The sequence below is a fragment of the Pseudophryne corroboree genome, chromosome 2 (genome assembly GCF_028390025.1).
Source record: "Pseudophryne corroboree isolate aPseCor3 chromosome 2, aPseCor3.hap2, whole genome shotgun sequence".
NCBI classification, from domain to species: domain Eukaryota; kingdom Metazoa; phylum Chordata; class Amphibia; order Anura; family Myobatrachidae; genus Pseudophryne; species Pseudophryne corroboree.
The window spans coordinates 1,012,446,448-1,012,469,302 of record NC_086445.1 but is presented as its reverse complement, the minus strand read 5'-3'; the positions used below and the strand labels follow the sequence as shown (position 1 = coordinate 1,012,469,302).

General features: G+C 48.0%; 1 protein-coding gene across 1 annotated transcript in view; it reads left to right on the top strand.

The window, feature by feature from the left end:
• The window catches only part of TMPRSS2 (transmembrane serine protease 2), an 88,773-nt gene extending 81,148 nt beyond the window's left edge, over positions 1-7,625 (top strand). Inside the window, exon 14 of the mRNA XM_063956605.1 lies at positions 3,539-7,625. Within this exon, the coding sequence (XP_063812675.1) occupies positions 3,539-3,550 (12 nt within the window). The 3' untranslated portion in view covers positions 3,551-7,625. The remainder of the gene's footprint in view (positions 1-3,538) is intronic.
• The last annotated feature ends 15,230 nt before the right edge of the window (positions 7,626-22,855 follow it).

Genomic DNA, 22,855 nt, shown 5'->3' with positions numbered 1-22,855 from the left:
TCCTATTCAAACCAACAGCTCTGTTGTCAGAGACCCTCATTCGTGAACTTCCCTGTCATAAGAAGGTCACAAGGGAGGGGCAGTGACAACCTGCTGTGTATTGAGGCAATAAGAAATAAAGTAAGGATCCCTGGGATGTTAGAAGTGAAGTGTTCCCTAATGCAGTCACTTCACCTTTCCTTCTGGACCCATATGCTCCAGCTACTATCAAATCCCCCCCTCCATCCAGACTCTCCCCAACCTTGCATAGCTTCAAACCGGATCTAAAGATCCACTTGTTTATCATAGCATACCTCTCCAGCACATAACATACTGTAATTCTTCCAGTGGCTCGCTTCACCCTACTGACCCAGCCATCTCAATCTCACTTCCTTCCTTCTTCCTCAGTCATCGCTATCTCTCTAACTTCCTACTTCCCCAGCCATTGCTATCTCTCTAACTTCCTACTTCCCCAGCCATTGCAATCTCTCTACCTTCCTCCTTCCCCAGCCATCGCTATCTCTCTTCCTACTTCCCCAGCCATTGCTATCTCTCTACCTTACTCCTTCACCAGCCATCGCTATCACTCCACCTTCCTCCTTCACCAGCCATTGCTAGCTCTACCTTCCTCCTTCCTCAGCCATTGCTATCTCTCTAAGTTCCCACTTCCCCAGCCATTGCTATTTCTCTACCTTCCTCCTTCCGCAGCCATCACTATCTCTCTTACCTTCCTCCTTCCCCAGCCATCACTATCTCTCTACCTTCCCCAGCCATCGCCATCTCTCTAACTTCCCCAGCCATCGCTATCTCTCTACCTTCCCCAGCCATCGCTATCTCTACCTTCCCCAGCCATCGCTAACTCTCTACCTTCCCCAGTCATCTCTATCTCTCTACCTTCCCCAGCCATCGCTATCTCTCTACCTTCCCCAGTCATCTCTATCTCTCTACCTTCCCCAGCCATCGCTATCTCTCTACCTTCCCCAGCAAGTGCTATCTCTCTGCCTTCCTCCTTCCCCAGCTATCACCATCGTTCTACCTTCCTCCTTTCCCAGGCATCGCTATCTTTCTACCTTCCTCCTTCCCCATCCATAGCTATCTCTCTACCTTCCTCCTTCCCCAGCCATCGCTATCTCTCTACCTTCCTCCTTCCCCAGCCATCGCTATCTCTCTACCTTCCTCCTTCGCCAGCCATCGCTATCTCTCTACCTTCCTCCTTCGCCGGCCATCGCTATCTCTCTACCTTCCTCCATCCCCAGCCATCGCTATCTCTCTACCTTCCTCCTTCCCCAGCCATCGCTATCTCTCTACTTCCCTCTTTCCCCAGCCATCGCTATCTCTTTACCTTCCTCCTTCCCCAGCCATTGCTAGCTCTCTACCTTCCTCCTTCCTCAGCCATCGCTATCTCTCTAACTTCCCCAGCCATTGCTATCTCTCTACCTTCCTCCTTCCGCAGCCATCACTATCTCTCTTACCTTCCTCCTTTCGCAGCCATCATTATCTTTCTAACTTCCCCAGCCATCGCTATCTCTCTAACTTCCCCAGCCATCGCTATCTCTCTACCTTCCCCAGCCATCGCTATCTCTCTACCTTCCTCAGCCATCACTATCTCTCTACCTTCCTCCTTCACCAGCCATCGCTATCTCTCTACCTTCCTCCTTCACCAGCCATCACTATCTCTCTACCTTCCTCCTTCCCCAGCCATCGCTATCTCTCTACCTTCCTCCTTCCCCAGCCATCACTATCTCTCTACCTTCCTCCTTCCGCAGCCATCACTATCTCTCTATCTTCCTCCTTCACCAGCCATCGCTATCTCTCTGCCTTCCTCCTTCCCCAGCCACCGCTATCTCTCTACCTTCCTCCTTCACCAGCCATCGCTATCTCTCTGCTTCCTCCTTCAGCAGCCATCGCTATCTCTCTACCTTCCTCCTTCAGCAGCCATCGCTATCTCTCTACCTTCCTCCTTCCCCAGCCACCGCTATCTCTCTACCTTCCTCCTTCACCAGCCATCGCTATCTCTCTACCTTCCTCCTTCAGCAGCCATCGCTATCTCTCTACCTTCCTCCTTCAGCAGCCATCGCTATCTCTCTACCTTCCGCCATCCCCAGCCATCGCTATCTCTTTACCTTCCTCCTTCCCCAGCCACCGCTATCTCTCTACCTTCCTCCTTCACCAGCCATCGCTATCTCTCTACCTTCCTCCTTCACCAGCCATCGCTATCTCTCTTCCCTCCTCCTTCACCAGCCATCGCTATCTCTCTACCTTCATCCTTCACCAGCCATCGCTATCTCTCTACCTTCCTCCTTCCCCAGCCATCGCTATCTCTCTACCTTCCTCCTTCACCAGCCATCGCTATCTCTCTACCTCCCTCCTTTACCAGCCATCGCTATCTCTCTACCTTCCTCATTCACCAGCCATCGCTATCTCTCTACCTTCCTCCTTCACCAGCCATCGCTATCTCTCTACCTTCCCCCTTCACCAGCCATCGCTATCTCAGTTCCTCACTGACTTGTCTTCTGTCTGTCTCTTGTCCCCTTAGATATTAAGCTCATAGGAGCAGGGTCCACCTCCGTCCTGTTCTTAGTCCTCTTCTTTTGCACTTCAATTACAGGCCTCACCCATGCACTGACCATCTGCCGGATTTCCACCCACTTGTAGCCTCTCATCCCATCCGCCAGCTCTTAAGTGTTGCCTTCACTTTTGAGAAGCTCACCTGCTTACCAGCTGTATTGTGTACTGAGATCTATGTTGCTAGTTGTTACTTGTGTCCTGTTTATGTTTTGGCTACTGTAATGTTCTGTTTTACCCTGATCTATCTTACTTTCTGCCTGTATACAGCGCAGCGGACCACTTGTGGCACCATATATATATATATATATATATATATATAAAGTGTAATAATAAGGGCCCTCATTCCGAGTTGATCGGTCGCAAGGCGATTTTAGCAGAGTTACACACGCTAAGCCGCCGCCTACTGGGAGTGTATCTTAGCTTCTTAAAATTGCGACCGAAGTATTCGCAATATTGCGATCACAAACTACTTAGCAGTTTTAGAGTAGCTTCAGACTTACTCTGCCTGTGCGATCAGTTCAGTGCTTGTCGTTCCTGGTTTGACGTCACAAACACACCCAGCGTTCGCTCAGACACTCCCCCGTTTCTCCGGCCACTCCTGCGTTTTTTCCGGAAACGGTAGCGTTTTCAACCACACGCCCCTAAAACGCCGTGTTTCCGCCCAGTAACACCCATTTCCTTTCAATCACACTACGATCGCCGGAGCGAAGAAAAAGCCGTGAGTAAAAATCCTATCTTCATTGTAAAAATACTTGGCGCAGTCGCAGTGCGATTATTGCGCATGCGTACTAAGCGGAATTTCACTGCGATGCAATGAAAAATACCGAGCGATCAACTCGGAATGAGGGCCAATAATAGTAGTTAATATGAATACTAGAAGTCAGACATCCCTGGTGACTTCTAATATCCCTGCATACAGTCGGGAGAACATGTTTCTATATTTCTGTATACAATGTAGCAATGAGTGACAAAGATGATCTTTCTCTTTCAGACCTATAGATGATGAAGTAATCCAGTGTTATACAATGAGGACCTGAAACATTTCCATTGGAGGAGAACACTGGACCTTTTATCAGTGACTGTAACTTCTGTAGCGCACTTTACTTACGTTATACGGGTACTTTAGAAGTAATCGCTCATCTGGCCTGATTTACAGGTTGCAGCTTTTGTATTTCATAGGCACAGTCTAACCGCTGATATCAGAATAACGTTGTGTTCTTTTACCACAAGCGGTAAAGCAATAGGGCCATCTAGTGGACTGCCTATATATTTTTCTAAATGATACTAAGGTTTCTTTTATCAATGTCATTGATTATAAGGATAGTGATTGGACGATTAATCATCAATGGTGCCATCAGTGCTTAGCATCGATGGCATGAAATTATTGACGCAAAGCCATGGATTTCTTCACCCAATGGAGGACATCCCTGCTTGTGCTACACATGGATGACTGGCCAATGTGAAGGAGGTGGGGTTTAGCCATGCTTAGGAGGGTGAGGCTCAGCTGATGACCCTCCCTAATTGATTAATTGTAAATAGTTGTAAAATACTGTCAAATTTACTGTTTTTGTTCCATATGCCATTTGTAAAAAAAAAAAGTTTTTACAGTATGTGTTTTCATCATGTGACTTGAATCAGAATGTCTGTATGCAAAAGTTTGACAATTTACAAGTCTTTGTATTAACGAAGGACATATTTAAAATTTTTCATCCATATACGCCTTTTGGCCCAGGCCATTCTGAGGCTTTGCAACTGGCGCTGCCTCCTGGCTTGAGTGCAAAGCTGAGGTGCCGGTACAGTCACTGCCTCGGTGGTTCCTGTCTTTGTCTTGTGGGGTGCTTTGAGGGACTCCTGCCTGTCTGCTCTGTGCCTCCTCTTATGCTGCAGGTCAGGGATGAAGGTCAGGGGCTGTCCGTCACTGCTTTGGATGGCCACTGTATGTGGCTGAAGAAGGAGTTGTGGCAGAGCGAGGGTCAGTGCTGGATTAAAACAAGGTGCCCCCACGCAAAGCTATATCACCAGCGTTAGGGCACTGTGACATGTGAACTTGACACGACAGTATGTTTAACACATGTGGGACTATGTACACATTACACTTTTTAATAACATCGCCAACACGCCATCGACAATTTTATTGATAGGGGTCCCCATAAGTTCATTGCCCAGGGGTCCCCACAAACCTTGATCCAGCCCTGGCTGCCCCGTAGGTTATGGAGCGTTATCATTACCTTGCGCAATGAAGCACTACTCTCTCCCTTATCCCTGCACCAAAATCCTCTATCACCTCTCGGATAGCTGAGCTTGGCTCTACACAAAGCAGAGCTTTGTTATATGTAATGACTAACCTACTACATACGGGCCCTCATTCAGGGGTGGTCGGTCCTGCGTCCCATGCCGCAAAATACAGATGTTTGTTACTTTGCACATGCACGGGACTTGGCAACAGACTGTCAGTGATTGAGAGTCTGATGACGTTTGGGGTTGGGAGGGGGCAATTACATTTTTTGGGGAGGACAGAGGCTAGGATCTCTGTCATTGGATGGAGATTTCCAGACCTCTTACAAGCATCTGTTATGGGTGGCTTGCTCAACCCCTATGGTGTCGCAGTGATCCTAGGGCACAGTTCGGATTACTGCTGCAGCAGAAGGTGTCTGCATGTAATAGATGCTTCCTGCTATCATTGCTGCTTCCAAGGAAGTGAGAGCAACGTCAACGAATGCCCTTATTTATCAATGAGTGATAAATTTCACTGTGAGTGATAAAATTCACCAGCCAATCAGCTCCTAGCTTCCATGTCACAGGCTGGGTTTGAAAAACGACAGGAGCGGATTGGCTGGTGCAATTTATCACTCACAGTGAAATTTATCACTCATTGATAAATAAGAGCATACATTTAGCCCCACAGCGTCATATTGCTCCAAAAGCAGAGCACTGGGGTACAGTGTACATTACTATCTAAAGCCCTGCGGTCAAATGAATGAAGATACTGTAGGTATTTAAATGTAATATTTGGAAATTTACTATGGAACGTTTTACGTTTGTGCAAAACTAAAAGCAATGAAGAGATGTGGCAGCTGGGAGATACTGTATGTAAATGGTGGTTGCTACAGTGCACTGAAAGAACAGAATGCCATTCCGATCGGGTCAGATTATATCAGAAATGGCACAGCAAAGTGATGAGCGTTCCTGGGCGCTGACTGGGAGGTGGCCTGAAGCGAACGCAAAAAAAGTCCATCTTGGGGGCTTGTTATGGAAGTGTTGTGGGCGTGTCTCTGCAAACGTGCACAGATGCTGCCACAGCGGCCATGTTTAAATGGAGAAACTATACCTGTCTGTGTCGATGGAGCGCCAATTGTGGTGTGTATAGAACCGCCGACACTGTTACGCCGCACACATGATGCGACGGCCGACATTGAACCTCCGATATAGTCAATATAGACCCTGCCTGCACACACTATTTATCCTTGTGACGCCGATCCCGCGGGACCACGCATCGGCATCGTAAGGTGTTTCCACGCGGTGCGATATGCACTATGTTTTCTATAGATATGGACTATATAGTTCAGTGATGGCTAACCTTGACACTCCACCTGTTGTTGAACTACACATCCCAGTATGCCCAGTTTTAGCATGGCCAAATAGCAAAACTGATGCAGGGCATGCTGGGATGTGTAGTTCAACAACAGCTGGAGTGTCAAGGTAAGCCATCACTGATATAGTCCATATTGGTAGAAATATCGCACCATGGCCCTCATTCCGAGTTGTTCGCTCGCTAGCCGCTTATCGCAGCAGTGCACACGCTAAGCCGCCGCACCCTGGGAGTGTATCTTAGCTTAGCAGAATTGCGAACGAAAGATTAGCAGAATTGCGAATAGACATTTCTTAGCAGTTTCAGAGTAGCTCCAGACTTACTCTTCCAGTGCGATCAGTTCAGTGCTTGTCGTTCCTGGTTTGACGTCACAAACACACCCAGCGTTCGCCCAGACACTCCCCCGTTTCTCCAGCCACTCCCGCGTTTTTCCCAGAAACGGCAACGTTTTTTCACACACACCCATAAAACGGCCAGTTTCCGCCCAAAAACACCCACTTCCTGTCAATCACACTCCGATCACCAGAGCGACGAAAAAGCCTCGTAATGCCGTGAGTAAAATACCAAACTTCTTAGCAAATTTACTTGACGCAGCCGCAGTGCGAACATTGCGCATGCGCAATTAGCGGAAAATCGCACCGATGCGAAGGAAAATAACGAGCGAACAACTCGGAATGAGGGCCCATGTGTATGCCCCTTTATTGCGTGCAGGGGCGCTGAAAGTGGGCGTCTCAGTGTTTGCACATTTAGGCGCACACTAGTACACAAGGGAAAGGCTGAAAGTGGCGTTTACCTATTATAACACCCATAACCCCGGCAACAGACGTTAGAGTGGATGAATCAGGGGGGGTGTAGTTAATATCCCAACAGTCAGAATACCGACGCCAGGATCCCGACTGGTGAGAATGCCGCCAGCTGCGCCAGGGTTATTCCCACTCATGGGTGTCCACGACACCCATAGAGTGGGAATAGAATCTGTGGCAAGCGCAACAAGCTCGCAGCATGGCGAGCGCAGTAAGCCAGCAAGGGCCTTTCTAGCGCTCGCCCCGCTGCCGGCATACTGACGGCCAGGAACCCGGTGTCGGTATTCTGACCTCCGGGATCCTGGCCGCTGGGATTCCATCCCCAATCCAAAACAGGGATATGTCTAAATTTTATCGAAAATGCTGTGATTACTGTATAATGAGCAAACTGGATCCGGTTCATTTTAAAACCACCAATTTTGGGGAGAAATGTGGTAAATCTATTAATGCAGGAACCTTTTTAAATGTAATAAATATTTGTCATTTTTAAAATGTGTGGATGTTTATGGCAATTTGTGGGATGAGATAGGCGGCATTTCAGCCAGCGGACTGACTGGGTGCTACGATCTGGGGAGTATATCTGCATACAAAGAATTTTTCCCAGCGCAAAGAACCAGAATATGAAAAAAGAGATTATAAATAAATAGAAAAATTAAAAAAAATCTGTAAACACTTTATTTCAAAAAGTCTTGCTCTTTTATTGTTTTTAAAAAAATATTTGAATTAATAATGATGTAAAAATCAAGGACGGTGAAATATATAGTGTGACTACCTATTACCGGTAAACGGGGACATGATATGATAAACAAACATATAACATATAGGGATGGATTGGAGAAGTTCTTATACCCCACTAAATTGTGGTGGTCTCCAGTACATAAAAGTCGCTATGGATAATATGAATAGAATAGGGGAGTATATCTGTACTGAGAGGGTCATTCCGACCCGATCGCACGCTGCAGTTGTTCACAGCGCAGTGATCGGGTCGGAACTGCACATGCCAGACAGCCGAAGGCTGTCGTTACCTATCGATAGCCTCTGCCTGATTGACAGGCAGAGGCGGGAGGGGGCGGCACGGCAGCATTTGGCCGCCGTTTTCGGGGCACGGTCCGGCCAACGCGGAGTCCTGAGAGAGAGACTGTAGTGGAATGGAACTAACAGTCTCTCACAAGAACCACACAATGCACTCACAAACACATAAAACAGGGACATAAACAATGGACTGATTGCAGGGACAAACAAAAAAGGATTCTGCAGAACTATCACTAAGAAGCAGTGTTCCAACAGGACTGGGACTAGATACTGAGGACCAAAGGCTCACGCAACAACCCAATTCTATGACCAGCATAGAATAATGGGCAGACTGGTAATATAACGGGAGCACTAACCAATGTCAAGGGCCCTCTTTCCGAGTTGTTCGCTCGTTATTTTTTTCTCGCAACGGAGCGATTAGTCGCTAATGCGCATGCGCAATGTCCGCAGTGCGACTGCGCCAAGTAAATTTGCTATGCAGTTAGGTATTTTACTCACGGCATTACGAGGTTTTTTCATCGTTCTGGCGATCGTAATGTGATTGACAGGAAGTGGGTGTTTCTGGGCGGAAACTGGCCGTTTTATGGGAGTGTGTGAAAAAACGTTAGCGTTTCTGGGAAAAACGCGGGAGTGGCCGGAGAAACGGAGGAGTGTCTGGGCGAACGCTGGGTGTGTTTGTGACGTCAAACCAGGAACGACAAGCACTGAACTGATCGCAGATGCCGAGTAAGTGTGGAGCTACTCAGAAACTGCTAAGAAGTGTCTATTCGCAATTTTGCTAATCTTTCGTTCGCAATTTTGATAAGCTAAGATTCACTCCCAGTAGGCGGCGGCTTAGCGTGTGCAAGGCTGCTAAAAGCAGCTTGCGAGCGAACAACTCGGAATGAGGGCCAAGGTTCAGTACAGACAAGCCCCCTATAATTACTATGAGGAAAAGAGAAATAGAACGGCTGCGCAATGTGTCAGGGCAATATAAAAACAAGAGCTGACGTGTAAATATTAAAAATTGTTTATTATGCTAATGACAATTAATTATCACATTAAAAGTCAATTCTAGATTTATAGTATATAAAATGATGCCAAAATATAGGTACTAAAACACCTTGATATTGAGGGTATATGAGCTGGAAGACTACACCTTTGATAAAGTCACGTGGTACGTGACGAAACGCGTCAGGACCTCCTTGTACACCATGATCCCGGTATTTGCAAAGGTAGCAAGCTATCCATCGAACTATCTCCATATCGGTCTCACCCTCCGGTCCTCCTCCACTGCCGCCAGGAGCATTCACCAGCACGCTGCTGATTACCTGACATACCCAGCCGGCGGCACCACGATCACCTCTCCGCTGCATAGCAATCAGTGGGCACTGCAGGACCTTACAACCGAGTACGCTCGGTTCGGATCAGCCCACGGAGAGGTACACACTTATGTGTTAGGCAACAACCACTGGGACTGTTAATCACGGCATTCCTTTATCAGCTATCAATTGACCGGCCACTTATCTGATTGAGGACATACTTTATGGAGATTGAAACTGGACATATTGTCTCAATATTACAGAAGGCGTCAACTTCCAGCTCATATACCCTCAATATCAAGATGTTTTAGTACATATATATTTTGGCATAATTTTATCTCCTATACATTAGCCCAGATCTGTGACTTTGTGCCTCATTTGCTAACGCTGGGCAGAGTCACAATGCTGGGCGGAGTCAGAGTCACAGATCTGGCCTAAAATATAGGAGGAAAAAGCAGACACGTGGCTGATCTGGGCGTGTCTCCTGGCCCTTTAAGTGTGTCATTTGCTGAGGGAGGTGCCTGTGTCATAGAGAAGAACCAATGGTTAGGGCGGGCCTGTATGACCCCAGTCGTGTGATTGGCGGAGTGTCTGAGAAGGGGTTATGATCACTCAGAGCTGTTAGCCAATCACCGGTTGGTGAGACGTGGCGACAGTCAACTGGCCACTGTGTGATTGCCTGGAGGAGGAGGACGGGTAACAGGCAGCGGCTGCGGGAGGCTCAACCAGTCACTGTGAGGCGGCAGCGGAGGACGGAGCTGCCCGGGTCGGATGAGAGCGGGGAGCCGGCGCCGGAAGAAGGAGACAAGCAAGTGACCCGCAGTACACAGCTGCTGCAGCAGCACCTCCTCCCCTCCCCGGCACCCACTATGTGTATATACCTGTACCTGCCCCAAGTACTCCCTCCATACACACATACAGTATATACCTGCTGTACACACACCCACCCCACACACACATATATATATATACCTGCTGTACACACATGTACCCCCCCCACACACACACACACATATATATACCTGCTGTACACACATGTACCCCCCCCCCCACACACACACACACACACACACACATATATATACTAGAGATGAGCGCCTGAAATTTTTCGGGTTTTGCGTTTTGGTTTTGGGTTCGGTTCCGCGGCCGTGTTTTGGGTTCGAACGCGTTTTGGCAAAACCTCACCGAATTTTTTTTGTCGGATTCGGGTGTGTTTTGGATTCGGGTGTTTTTTTCCAAAAACACTAAAAAACAGCTTAAATCATAGAATTTGGGGGTCATTTTGATCCCAAAGTATTATTAACCTCAAAAACCATAATTTACACTCATTTTCAGTCTATTCTGAATACCTCACACCTCACAATATTATTTTTAGTCCTAAAATTTGCACCGAGGTCGCTGTGTGAGTAAGATAAGCGACCCTAGTGGCCGACACAAACACCGGGCCCATCTAGGAGTGGCACTGCAGTGTCACGCAGGATGTCCCTTCCAAAAAACCCTCCCCAAACAGCACATGACGCAAAGAAAAAAAGAGGCGCAATGAGGTAGCTGTGTGAGTAAGATTAGCGACCCTAGTGGCCGACACAAACACCGGGCCCATCTAGGAGTGGCACTGCAGTGTCACGCAGGATGTCCCTTCCAAAAAACCCTCCCCAAACAGCACATGACGCAAAGAAAAAAAGAGGCGCAATGAGGTAGCTGTGTGAGTAAGATTAGCGACCCTAGTGGCCGACACAAACACCGGGCCCATCTAGGAGTGGCACTGCAGTGTCACGCAGGATGGCCCTTCCAAAAAACCCTCCCCAAACAGCACATGACGCAAAGAAAAAAAGAGGCGCAATGAGGTAGCTGTGTGAGTAAGATTAGCGACCCTAGTGGCCGACACAAACACCGGGCCCATCTAGGAGTGGCACTGCAGTGTCACGCAGGATGTCCCTTCCAAAAAACCCTCCCCAAACAGCACATGACGCAAAGAAAAAAAGAGGCGCAATGAGGTAGCTGTGTGAGTAAGATTAGCGACCCTAGTGGCCGACACAAACACCGGGCCCATCTAGGAGTGGCACTGCAGTGTCACGCAGGATGTCCCTTCCAAAAAACCCTCCCCAAACAGCACATGACGCAAAGAAAAAAAGAGGCGCAATGAGGTAGCTGACTGTGTGAGTAAGATTAGCGACCCTAGTGGCCGACACAAACACCGGGCCCATCTAGGAGTGGCACTGCAGTGTCACGCAGGATGTCCCTTCCAAAAAACCCTCCCCAAACAGCACATGACGCAAAGAAAAAAAGAGGCGCAATGAGGTAGCTGTGTGAGTAAGATTAGCGACCCTAGTGGCCGACACAAACACCGGGCTCATCTAGGAGTGGCACTGCAGTGTCACGCAGGATGTCCCTTCCAAAAAACCCTCCCCAAACAGCACATGATGCAAAGAAAAAAAGAGGCGCAATGAGGTAGCTGACTGTGTGAGTAAGATTAGCGACCCTAGTGGCCGACACAAACACCGGGCCCATCTAGGAGTGGCACTGCAGTGTCACGCAGGATGTCCCTTCCAAAAAACCCTCCCCAATCAGCACATGATGCAAAGAAAAAGAAAAGAAAAAAGAGGTGCAAGATGGAATTGTCCTTGGGCCCTCCCACCCACCCTTATGTTGTATAAACAAAACAGGACATGCACACTTTAACCAACCCATCATTTCAGTGACAGAGTCTGCCACACGACTGTGACTGATATGACGGGTTGGTTTGGACCCCCCCCAAAAAAAGAAGCAATTAATCTCTCCTTGCACAAACTGGCTCTACAGAGGCAAGATGTCCACCTCATCTTCACCCTCCGATATATCACCGTGTACATCCCCCTCCTCACAGATTATCAATTCGTCCCCACTGGAATCCACCATCTCAGCTCCCTGTGTACTTTGTGGAGGCAATTGCTGCTGGTCAATGTCTCCGCGGAGGAATTGATTATAATTCATTTTAATGAACATCATCTTCTCCACATTTTCTGGATGTAACCTCGTACGCCGATTGCTGACAAGGTGAGCGGCGGCACTAAACACTCTTTCGGAGTACACACTTGTGGGAGGGCAACTTAGGTAGAATAAAGCCAGTTTGTGCAAGGGCCTCCAAATTGCCTCTTTTTCCTGCCAGTATAAGTACGGACTGTGTGACGTGCCTACTTGGATGCGGTCACTCATATAATCCTCCACCATTCTATCAATGTTGAGAGAATCATATGCAGTGACAGTAGACGACATGTCCGTAATCGTTGTCAGGTCCTTCAGTCCGGACCAGATGTCAGCATCAGCAGTCGCTCCAGACTGCCCTGCATCACCGCCAGCGGGTGGGCTCGGAATTCTGAGCCTTTTCCTCGCACCCCCAGTTGCGGGAGAATGTGAAGGAGGAGATGTTGACAGGTCGCGTTCCGCTTGACTTGACAATTTTGTCACCAGCAGGTCTTTCAACCCCAGCAGACCTGTGTCTGCCGGAAAGAGAGATCCAAGGTAGGCTTTAAATCTAGGATCGAGCACGGTGGCCAAAATGTAGTGCTCTGATTTCAACAGATTGACCACCCGTGAATCCTTGTTAAGCGAATTAAGGGCTGCATCCACAAGTCCCACATGCCTAGCGGAATCGCTCCCTTTTAGCTCCTTCTTCAATGCCTCCAGCTTCTTCTGCAAAAGCCTGATGAGGGGAATGACCTGACTCAGGCTGGCAGTGTCTGAACTGACTTCACGTGTGGCAAGTTCAAAGGGCATCAGAACCTTGCACAACGTTGAAATCATTCTCCACTGCACTTGAGACAGGTGCATTCCACCTACTATATCGTGCTCAATTGTATAGGCTTGAATGGCCTTTTGCTGCTCCTCCAACCTCTGAAGCATATAGAGGGTTGAATTCCACCTCGTTACCACTTCTTGCTTCAGATGATGGCAGGGCAGGTTCAGTAGTTTTTGGTGGTGCTCCAGTTTTCTGTACGTGGTGCCTGTACGCCGAAAGTGTCCCGCAATTCTTCTGGCCACCGACAGCATCTCTTGCACGCCCCTGTCGTTTTTTAAAAAATTCTGCACCACCAAATTCAAGGTATGTGCAAAACATGGGACGTGCTGGAATTGGCCCAGATTTAATGCACACACAATATTGCTGGCGTTGTCCGATGCCACAAATCCACAGGAGAGTCCAATTGGGGTAAGCCATTCCGCGATGATCTTCCTCAGTTGCCGTAAGAGGTTTTCAGCTGTGTGCGTATTCTGGAAAGCGGTGATACAAAGCGTAGCCTGCCTAGGAAAGAGTTGGCGTTTGCGAGATGCTGCTACTGGTGCCGCCGCTGCTGTTCTTGCGGCGGGAGTCCATACATCTACCCAGTGGGCTGTCACAGTCATATAGTCCTGACCCTGCCCTGCTCCACTTGTCCACATGTCCGTGGTTAAGTGGACATTGGGTACAGCTGCATTTTTTAGGACACTGGTGACTCTTTTTCTGAGGTCTGTGTACATTTTCGGTATCGCCTGCCTAGAGAAATGGAACCTAGATGGTATTTGGTACCGGGACACAGTACCTCCAACAAGTCTCTAGTTGGCTCTGCAGTAATGATGGATACCGGAACCACGTTTCTCACCACCCAGGATGCCAAGGCCTCAGTTATCCGCTTTGCAGTAGGATGACTGCTGTGATATTTCATCTTCCTCGCAAAGGACTGTTGAACAGTCAATTGCTTACTGGAAGTAGTACAAGTGGGCTTACGACTTCCCCTCTGGGATGACCATCGACTCCCAGCGGCAACAACAGCAGCGCCAGCAGCAGTAGGCGTTACACGCAAGGATGCATCGGAGGAATCCCAGGCAGGAGAGGACTCGTCAGAATTGCCAGTGACATGGCCTGCAGGACTATTGGCATTCCTGGGGAAGGAGGAAATTGACACTGAGGGAGTTGGTGGGGTGGTTTGCGTGAGCTTGGTTACAAGAGGAAGGGATTTACTGGTCAGTGGACTGCTTCCGCTGTCACCCAAAGTTTTTGAACTTGTCACTGACTTATTATGAATGCGCTGCAGGTGACGTATAAGGGAGGATGTTCCGAGGTGGTTAACGTCCTTACCCCTACTTATTACAGCTTGACAAAGGGAACACACGGCTTGACACCTGTTGTCCGCATTTCTGGTGAAATACCTCCACACCGAAGAGCTGATTTTTTTGGTATTTTCACCTGGCATGTCAACGGCCATATTCCTCCCACGGACAACAGGTGTCTCCCCGGGTGCCTGACTTAAACAAACCACCTCACCATCAGAATCCTCCTGGTCAATTTCCTCCCCAGCGCCAGCAACACCCATATCCTCCTCATCCTGGTGTACTTCAACACTGACATCTTCAATCTGACTATCAGGAACTGGACTGCGGGTGCTCCTTCCAGCACTTGCAGGGGGCGTGCAAATGGTGGAAGGCGCATGCTCTTCACGTCCAGTGTTGGGAAGGTCAGGCATCGCAACCGACACAATTGGACTCTCCTTGTGGATTTGGGATTTCAAAGAACGCACAGTTCTTTGCGGTGCTTTGCCTTTTGCCAGCTTGAGTCTTTTCAGTTTTCTAGCGAGAGGCTGAGTGCTTCCATCCTCATGTGAAGCTGAACCACTAGCCATGAACATAGGCCAGGGCCTCAGCCGTTCCTTGCCACTCCGTGTGGTAAATGGCATATTGGCAAGTTTACGCTTCTCCTCCGACAATTTTATTTTAGGTTTTGGAGTCCTTTTTTTACTGATATTTGGTGTTTTGGTTTTGACATGCTCTGTACTATGCCATTGGGCATCGGCCTTGGCAGACGACGTTGCTGGCATTTCATCGTCTCGGCCATGACTAGTGGCAGAAGCTTCAGCACGAGGTGGAAGTGGATCTTGATCTTTCCCTAATTTTGGAACCTCAACATTTTTGTTCTCCATATTTTAATAGGCACAACTAAAAGGCACCTCAGGTAAACAATGGAGATGGATGGATTGGATACTAGTATACAATTATGGACGGGCTGCCGAGTGCCGACACAGAGGTAGCCACAGCCGTGAACTACCGCACTGTACTGTGTCTGCTGCTAATATATAGACTGGTTGATAAAGAGATAGTATACTCGTAACTAGTATGTATGTATAAAGAAAGAAAAATAAACCACGGTTAGGTGGTATATACAATTATGGACGGGCTGCCGAGTGCCGACACAGAGGTAGCCACAGCCGTGAACTACCGCACTGTACTGTGTCTGCTGCTAATATATAGACTGGTTGATAAAGAGATAGTATACTCGTAACTAGTATGTATGTATAAAGAAAGAAAAAAAAAACCACGGTTAGGTGGTATATACAATTATGGACGGGCTGCCGAGTGCCGACACAGAGGTAGCCACAGCCGTGAACTACCGCACTGTACTGTGTCTGCTGCTAATATATAGACTGGTTGATAAAGAGATAGTATACTCGTAACTAGTATGTATGTATAAAGAAAGAAAAAAAAACCACGGTTAGGTGGTATATACAATTATGGACGGGCTGCCGAGTGCCGACACAGAGGTAGCCACAGCCGTGAACTACCGCACTGTACTGTGTCTGCTGCTAATATATAGACTGGTTGATAAAGAGATAGTATACTCGTAACTAGTATGTATGTATAAAGAAAGAAAAAAAAACCACGGTTAGGTGGTATATACAATTATGGACGGGCTGCCGAGTGCCGACACAGAGGTAGCCACAGCCGTGAACTACCGCACTGTACTGTGTCTGCTGCTAATATAGACTGGTTGATAAAGAGATAGTATACTCGTAACTAGTATGTATGTATAAAGAATGAAAAAAAAACCACGGTTAGGTGGTATATACAATTATGGACGGGCTGCCGAGTGCCGACACAGAGGTAGCCACAGCCGTGAACTACCGCACTGTACTGTGTCTGCTGCTAATATAGACTGGTTGATAAAGAGATAGTATACTCGTAACTAGTATGTATGTATAAAGAAAGAAAAAAAAACCACGGTTAGGTGGTATATACAATTATGGACGGGCTGCCGAGTGCCGACACAGAGGTAGCCACAGCCGTGAACTACCGCACTGTACTGTGTCTGCTGCTAATATAGACTGGTTGATAAAGAGATAGTATACTACTAATATTATATACTGGTGGTCAGGTCACTGGTCACTAGTCACACTGGCAGTGGCACTCCTGCAGCAAAAGTGTGCACTGTTTAATTTTAATATAATATTATGTACTCCTGGCTCCTGCTATAACCTATAACTGGCACTGCAGTAGTGCTCCCCAGTCTCCCCCACAATTATAAGCTGTGTGAGCTGAGCAGTCAGACAGATATATAATATATATAGATGATGCAGCACACTGGCCTGAGCCTGAGCAGTGCACACAGATATGGTATGTGACTGACTGAGTCACTGTGTGTATCGCTTTTTTCAGGCAGAGAACGGATATATTAAATAAACTGCACTGTGTGTCTGGTGGTCACTCACTATATAATATATTATGTACTCCTGGCTCCTGCTATAACCTATAACTGGCACTGCAGTAGTGCTCCCCAGTCTCCCCCACAATTATAAGCTGTGTGAGCTGAGCAGTCAGACAGATATATATAATATTATATATAGATAATAGATGATGCAGCACACTGGCCTGAGCCTGAGCAGTGCACACAGATATGGTATGTGACTGAGTCACTGTGTGCTGTGTATCGCTTTTTTCAGGCAGAGAACGGATTATAAATAAAAGTGGTGGTCACTGGTCACTATCAGCAAAACTCTGCACTGTACACTACTGAGTACTCCTAATGCTCCCCAAAATTAGTAAATCAAGTGTCTCTCTAATCTATTCTAATTCTAAACGGAGAGGACGCCAGCCACGTCCTCTCCCTATCAATCTCAATGCACGTCTGAAAATGGCGGCGACGCGCGGCTCCTTATATAGAATCCGAGTCTCGCGATAGAATCCGAGCCTCGCGAGAATCCGACAGCGTCATGATGACGTTCGGGCGCGCTCGGGTTAACCGAGCAAGGCGGGAAGATCCGAGTCGCTCGGACCCGTGGAAAAAAACATGAAGTTCTGGCGGGTTCGGATTCAGAGAAACCGAACCCGCTCATCTCTAATATATACACCTACTGTACACACATGTACCCCCCCCCACACACACACATATATATATACCTGCTGTACACACATGTACCCCCCCCCACACACACACATATATATACCTGCTGTACACACATGTACCCCCCCCCCACACACACACACATATATATACCTGCTGTACACACATTTACCCACCGCAACACACACATATATATACCTGCTGTACACATATCCACCCCACACTTGCTTACCCTCCCGGAATGGGCGGGAGGCTCACGAAATTTGGGTGACCCTTCCGGCTCCCTGGAAGAGCAGGCAAGTCTCCCGATTTCAGGGGTCACCCCCTGCCCGGCCGCCCACTTAGCGAGTAAAGTGGGCGGTCCGGGCAGGCGATGACGCGATTCTAGTTGAATCGCGTCATCATAGCCACGCCCCTTGCTGTATAATGCCGGTAATAGCGGCATTACACAGCGGGGGCGTTGCTTACATGACGTGTCAAGCAGCCATGCCCCCGTTCCGCCTCTGGCCCGCCTTCGTTCCGCCTCTGGCCCGCCCCCCTCAGCACGTCACCACACTGCCCGCCTGCCCTGCTGAGCCGACCGGCTGCTCTCTACCAGAGAAAGTAAACCCAGTAGTCGGTAAGTATGACCCATCCCACACACACACATATATATATATATATATATATATATATATATATATATATATATATATATATATATATATATATATATATATTGGTGGAAGGCGGCACTCAGGTGACTTTCACAAATGTAGAAAAACGTGCTTTAATGTACGTTTTTCTACGTTTGTGAAAGTCTCCTGAGTGTCGACTTCCACCAATAAATACAGAGCCTGTCTGCTCAGGGAGGGCACCGGAGCCGTTACCCTGCGGGAATGAGGAGTGCCAGACCAAGTGCTGTGTTATATATATATACCTGCTGTACACACACACACCCTACACACACATATATATATACCTGCTGTATACACATCTACCCCCCCCCCACACACATACATATACCTGCTGTACACACACACACACACATACACACACACACATATATACCTGCTGTACACACATCTACCCCCCCCCCACACATACATATACCTGCTGTACACACACACACACACACACACACACACATATATACCTGCTGTACACACATCTACCCCCCCACACACATACATATACCTGCTGTACCCCCCCCCCACACATACATATACCTGCTGTACACACACACACACACACACATATATATATATACCTGCTGTACACACACACACACACACACACATATATATACCTGCTGTACACACATGTACCCCCCCCCCACACACACACACACACACACACACATATATATATACCTGCTGTACACACATTTACCCACCGCAACACACACATATATATACCTGCTGTACACATATCCACCCCACACTTGCTTACCCTCCCGGAATGGGCGGGAGGCTCACGAAATTTGGGTGACCCTTCCGGCTCCCTGGAAGAGCAGGCAAGTCTCCCGATTTCAGGGGTCACCCCCTGCCCGGCCGCCCACTTAGCGAGTAAAGTGGGCGGTCCGGGCAGGCGATGACGCGATTCTAGTTGAATCGCGTCATCATAGCCACGCCCCTTGCTGTATAATGCCGGTAATAGCGGCATTACACAGCGGGGGCGTTGCTTACATGACGTGTCAAGCAGCCATGCCCCCGTTCCGCCTCTGGCCCGCCTCCGTTCCGCCTCTGGCCCGCCCCCCTCAGCACGTCACCACACTGCCCGCCTGCCCTGCTGAGCCGACCGGCTGCTCTCTACCAGAGAAAGTAAACCCAATAGTCGGTAAGTATGACCCACCCCACACACACACACACATATATATATATATATATATATATTGGTGGAAGGCGGCACTCAGGTGACTTTCACAAATGTAGAAAAACGTGCTTTAATGTGCGTTTTTCTACGTTTGTGAAAGTCTCCTGAGTGTCGACTTCCACCAATAAATACAGAGCCTGTCTGCTCAGGGAGGGCACCGGAGCCGTTACCCTGCGGGAATGAGGAGTGCCAGACCAAGTGCTGTGTTATATATATATACCTGCTGTACACACACCCACCCTACACACACATATATATATACCTGCTGTACACACATCTACCCCCCCACACACATACATATACCTGCTGTACACACACACACACACACACACACACATACACACACATATACCTGCTGTACACACATCTACCCCCCCCCCACACATACATATACCTGCTGTACACACACACACACACACACATATATACCTGCTGTACACACATCTACCCCCCCCCACACACATACATATACCTGCTGTACCCCCCCCCACACATACATATACCTGCTGTGTACACACACACACACACACATATATATACCTGCTGTACACACACACACACACACACACACATATATATACCTGCTGTACACACATCTACCCCCCCCCCACATACATATACCTGCTGTACACACACACACACACACACATATACCTGCTGTACACACATCTACCCCCCCCACACATACATATACCTGCTGTACACACACACACACATATACCTGCTGTACACACATCTACCCCCCCACACATACATATACCTGCTGTACACACACACACACACACACACACACACACACACATATATATACCTGCTGTACACACATCTACCCCCCCCCCCCACACACATACATATACCTGCTGTACACACACACACACACATATATACCTGCTGTACACACATCTACCCCCCCACACACATATATATACCTGCTGTACACACATCTACCCCCCCCCCACACATATATATACCTGCTGTACACATACACCCCCCACACACACACATATATATATACCTGCTGTACACACATCAGCCCCCCCAATCCGTCCCCCCTCCACTCACAGCATCTACAAACACCCTCCCCCATCCGCTGACATTCCCCACAACCATAACTCACCCACCCCCAGCGCCTCCTGACCCCCTACCCCACCTGAGGCACCCACCCATCCAACACCTGCAGCGCCTTCGGACCCTTCCACCATCCGCCGCACCTGCCCCTCCACCACCGCCACCCCTCCCCCACACACGGTGCCTCCAGACCCCCTACACCAATCACAGCCCCACCCTCAACCACAGAACCTCCCAACCACAGCCCCCCTCCACACATCCGCCCCCCTCAACCCACATCTGCCCCTCCCCACACGCGTCCCTACCACACCTGCCACTTCCCCACCTGCAGCGCCTCCAGAACCCCATCCTCCAAATCCCCTCACCTGTCCCTCCCCTACCCACGGCACCCCCTCCCCTCCCCCACCCATAGCGCCTCCGGATCCCACTTCCCCGCACATCCCCACCTGCAGCCTCTCCCGTCCCCTCACCCATCCGCGCACCCCCCCCCCCCCCCAGAATGTACAGTGTGCCCTGCAGGAGCTGTACACACCGTCGCAAGGGGCTACCTTCACCATCCGACGCCCTTTCATTGTGCAATATTTAACCACTAACAAAACTAGGAATATAACACATATATTGAACCCTAGAAAGGCGTGCAGGGGTTAAGGGGGCATAGCCCCTTACGACGGTGTGAAGAGCGCCCGTAGGGCGCGATGAAGCACCTAGTTTACTATAAATATAGAATTGACTTTTAATGTGATAATTCATTGTCATTAGCATAATAAACAATTTTTATTATTTACACGTCAGCTCTTGTTTCTATATTGCCCTGACACATTGCGCAGCCGTTCTATTTCTCTTTTCCTCACCTGTTTTATTAAACACCTACACAGTGTTTTACGGCAGCGCACGTGTCAGAGTAAGTATAATTTATTATTCATCATATCACTATATTCTGAGGCGCTATATAGCAGTTTTTGTTGTTGTTTCTTGTCCCTATAATTACTAACTCAGTGCAACTGTGCTGCTGCACATCCACAAGGATCCTGACTTTAACAAGAAACCACATGCTGGAGTAAAGTAACAAATCATCTCCCAACAGGTGTGCTGCTACAGCAAGTAAGCAGAAAGAATAGGGTTGCAGACACCACATGTAACACTGGTCCAATTATCCTGTAGGTGTGTGTGTCTATGAAAGGCTGAAATATTATCATACGTGAGAATATAACTGTTTAATGTCATTGATCTGTGGGGGAGATTTATTAACTGCGAGTTTCCGCTACTAAGAAGGATAAACAACTATACAAACATATAATTTAAAGACCTTTTAGTTAGCTATGGTCACAGGTCTGTATACAGGTACAAGCATCTTGCATCGATGTAGGTAATCCCAGTACTATCAGAGACATGATGGCAAAAATATGTAAAGTAGTAGAGAGCCAGTGCTCTTGTCACTTCTAAAGAATTGCCATCCAATCCACCTTATAAGAACCAAATGTGATAAGAAACCATACAGTAGATGGCAGTATTACTCAGCAGCGTGTGATTATTTTTATAAGACAGTAGGAGGCAGCAGCACTACATCTAAACCTACATTGTTTGAGTTCTAAAATCAGAATGACATCTTACTTTAGACAAGGCAGAAAATATTTCCATCAAACCAAGTCCAAATACCAGGTGTTTTAATGTATCTTGTAGCTTACTGATATCCTTGATACACTGGAATTTACTATTTAGTAAATCTTTAAAAAGAAAAAACAACAAAATTTGTTCTGTCATCAAAGAAATAAAGCAACACCGTTATAATATGGCATTACTTTAAATAAGATAGATGTGCATTTTAGCTTTGGAATCTGACCAACTTATTTATTACCTGACAAACCTCACAAACATTATTTATTAACAGTTACTTACATAGCAGTGTCTTAAAAGGGTTAATTTTTATCACTCAGAATCTTTAGGCACCACCATCGGTCGCACCATCGAAACTTGTGTCAGCCCTATGGCACGGACAGTTTCTCCAGCTGTTATGGCCCCCTGTGCACATTTAAAAAATCGCCCGTTCGTGTGCACCAACATCACAGACACTGCGCCCAGCTCTGATTCTGGGCCTTATAATTGAATGTAAAAGATGCCTGGTTTACAGGGGCATTTTACCGTAAGGCCCACAAACTGGCATCCATTCCCCCCCCCCCCCCCCCCACTAAGATCTATAAAAACATATCCTGCTCCCTAGACCAATCTCAGGGGTATGCGATTCCGCTGATTTGGAACTGCATTAGGGAAGAGGTTTGGGAGGATACAACTTACCGTGGCTCTTTCCTGCTACAGTGCATTATTGTTGTTGAGACACCTGGGGTCATAGGAGCATGTGGCTGCAGAAGTCAGACATCATGGAGGAGGAAGGAGCTGCTGCCATGCCCAGAGCATGGTAGGAGGGAAACACATGTTAGTGTGTTACCCCTCGTCCCCCGGTGTATGTCTCTATTGGGGAGAATGGGGTCAGATCATAGGTGTGCGCAGGGGGGTGCCTGGTGCGTACAGGCACCCCCTAATG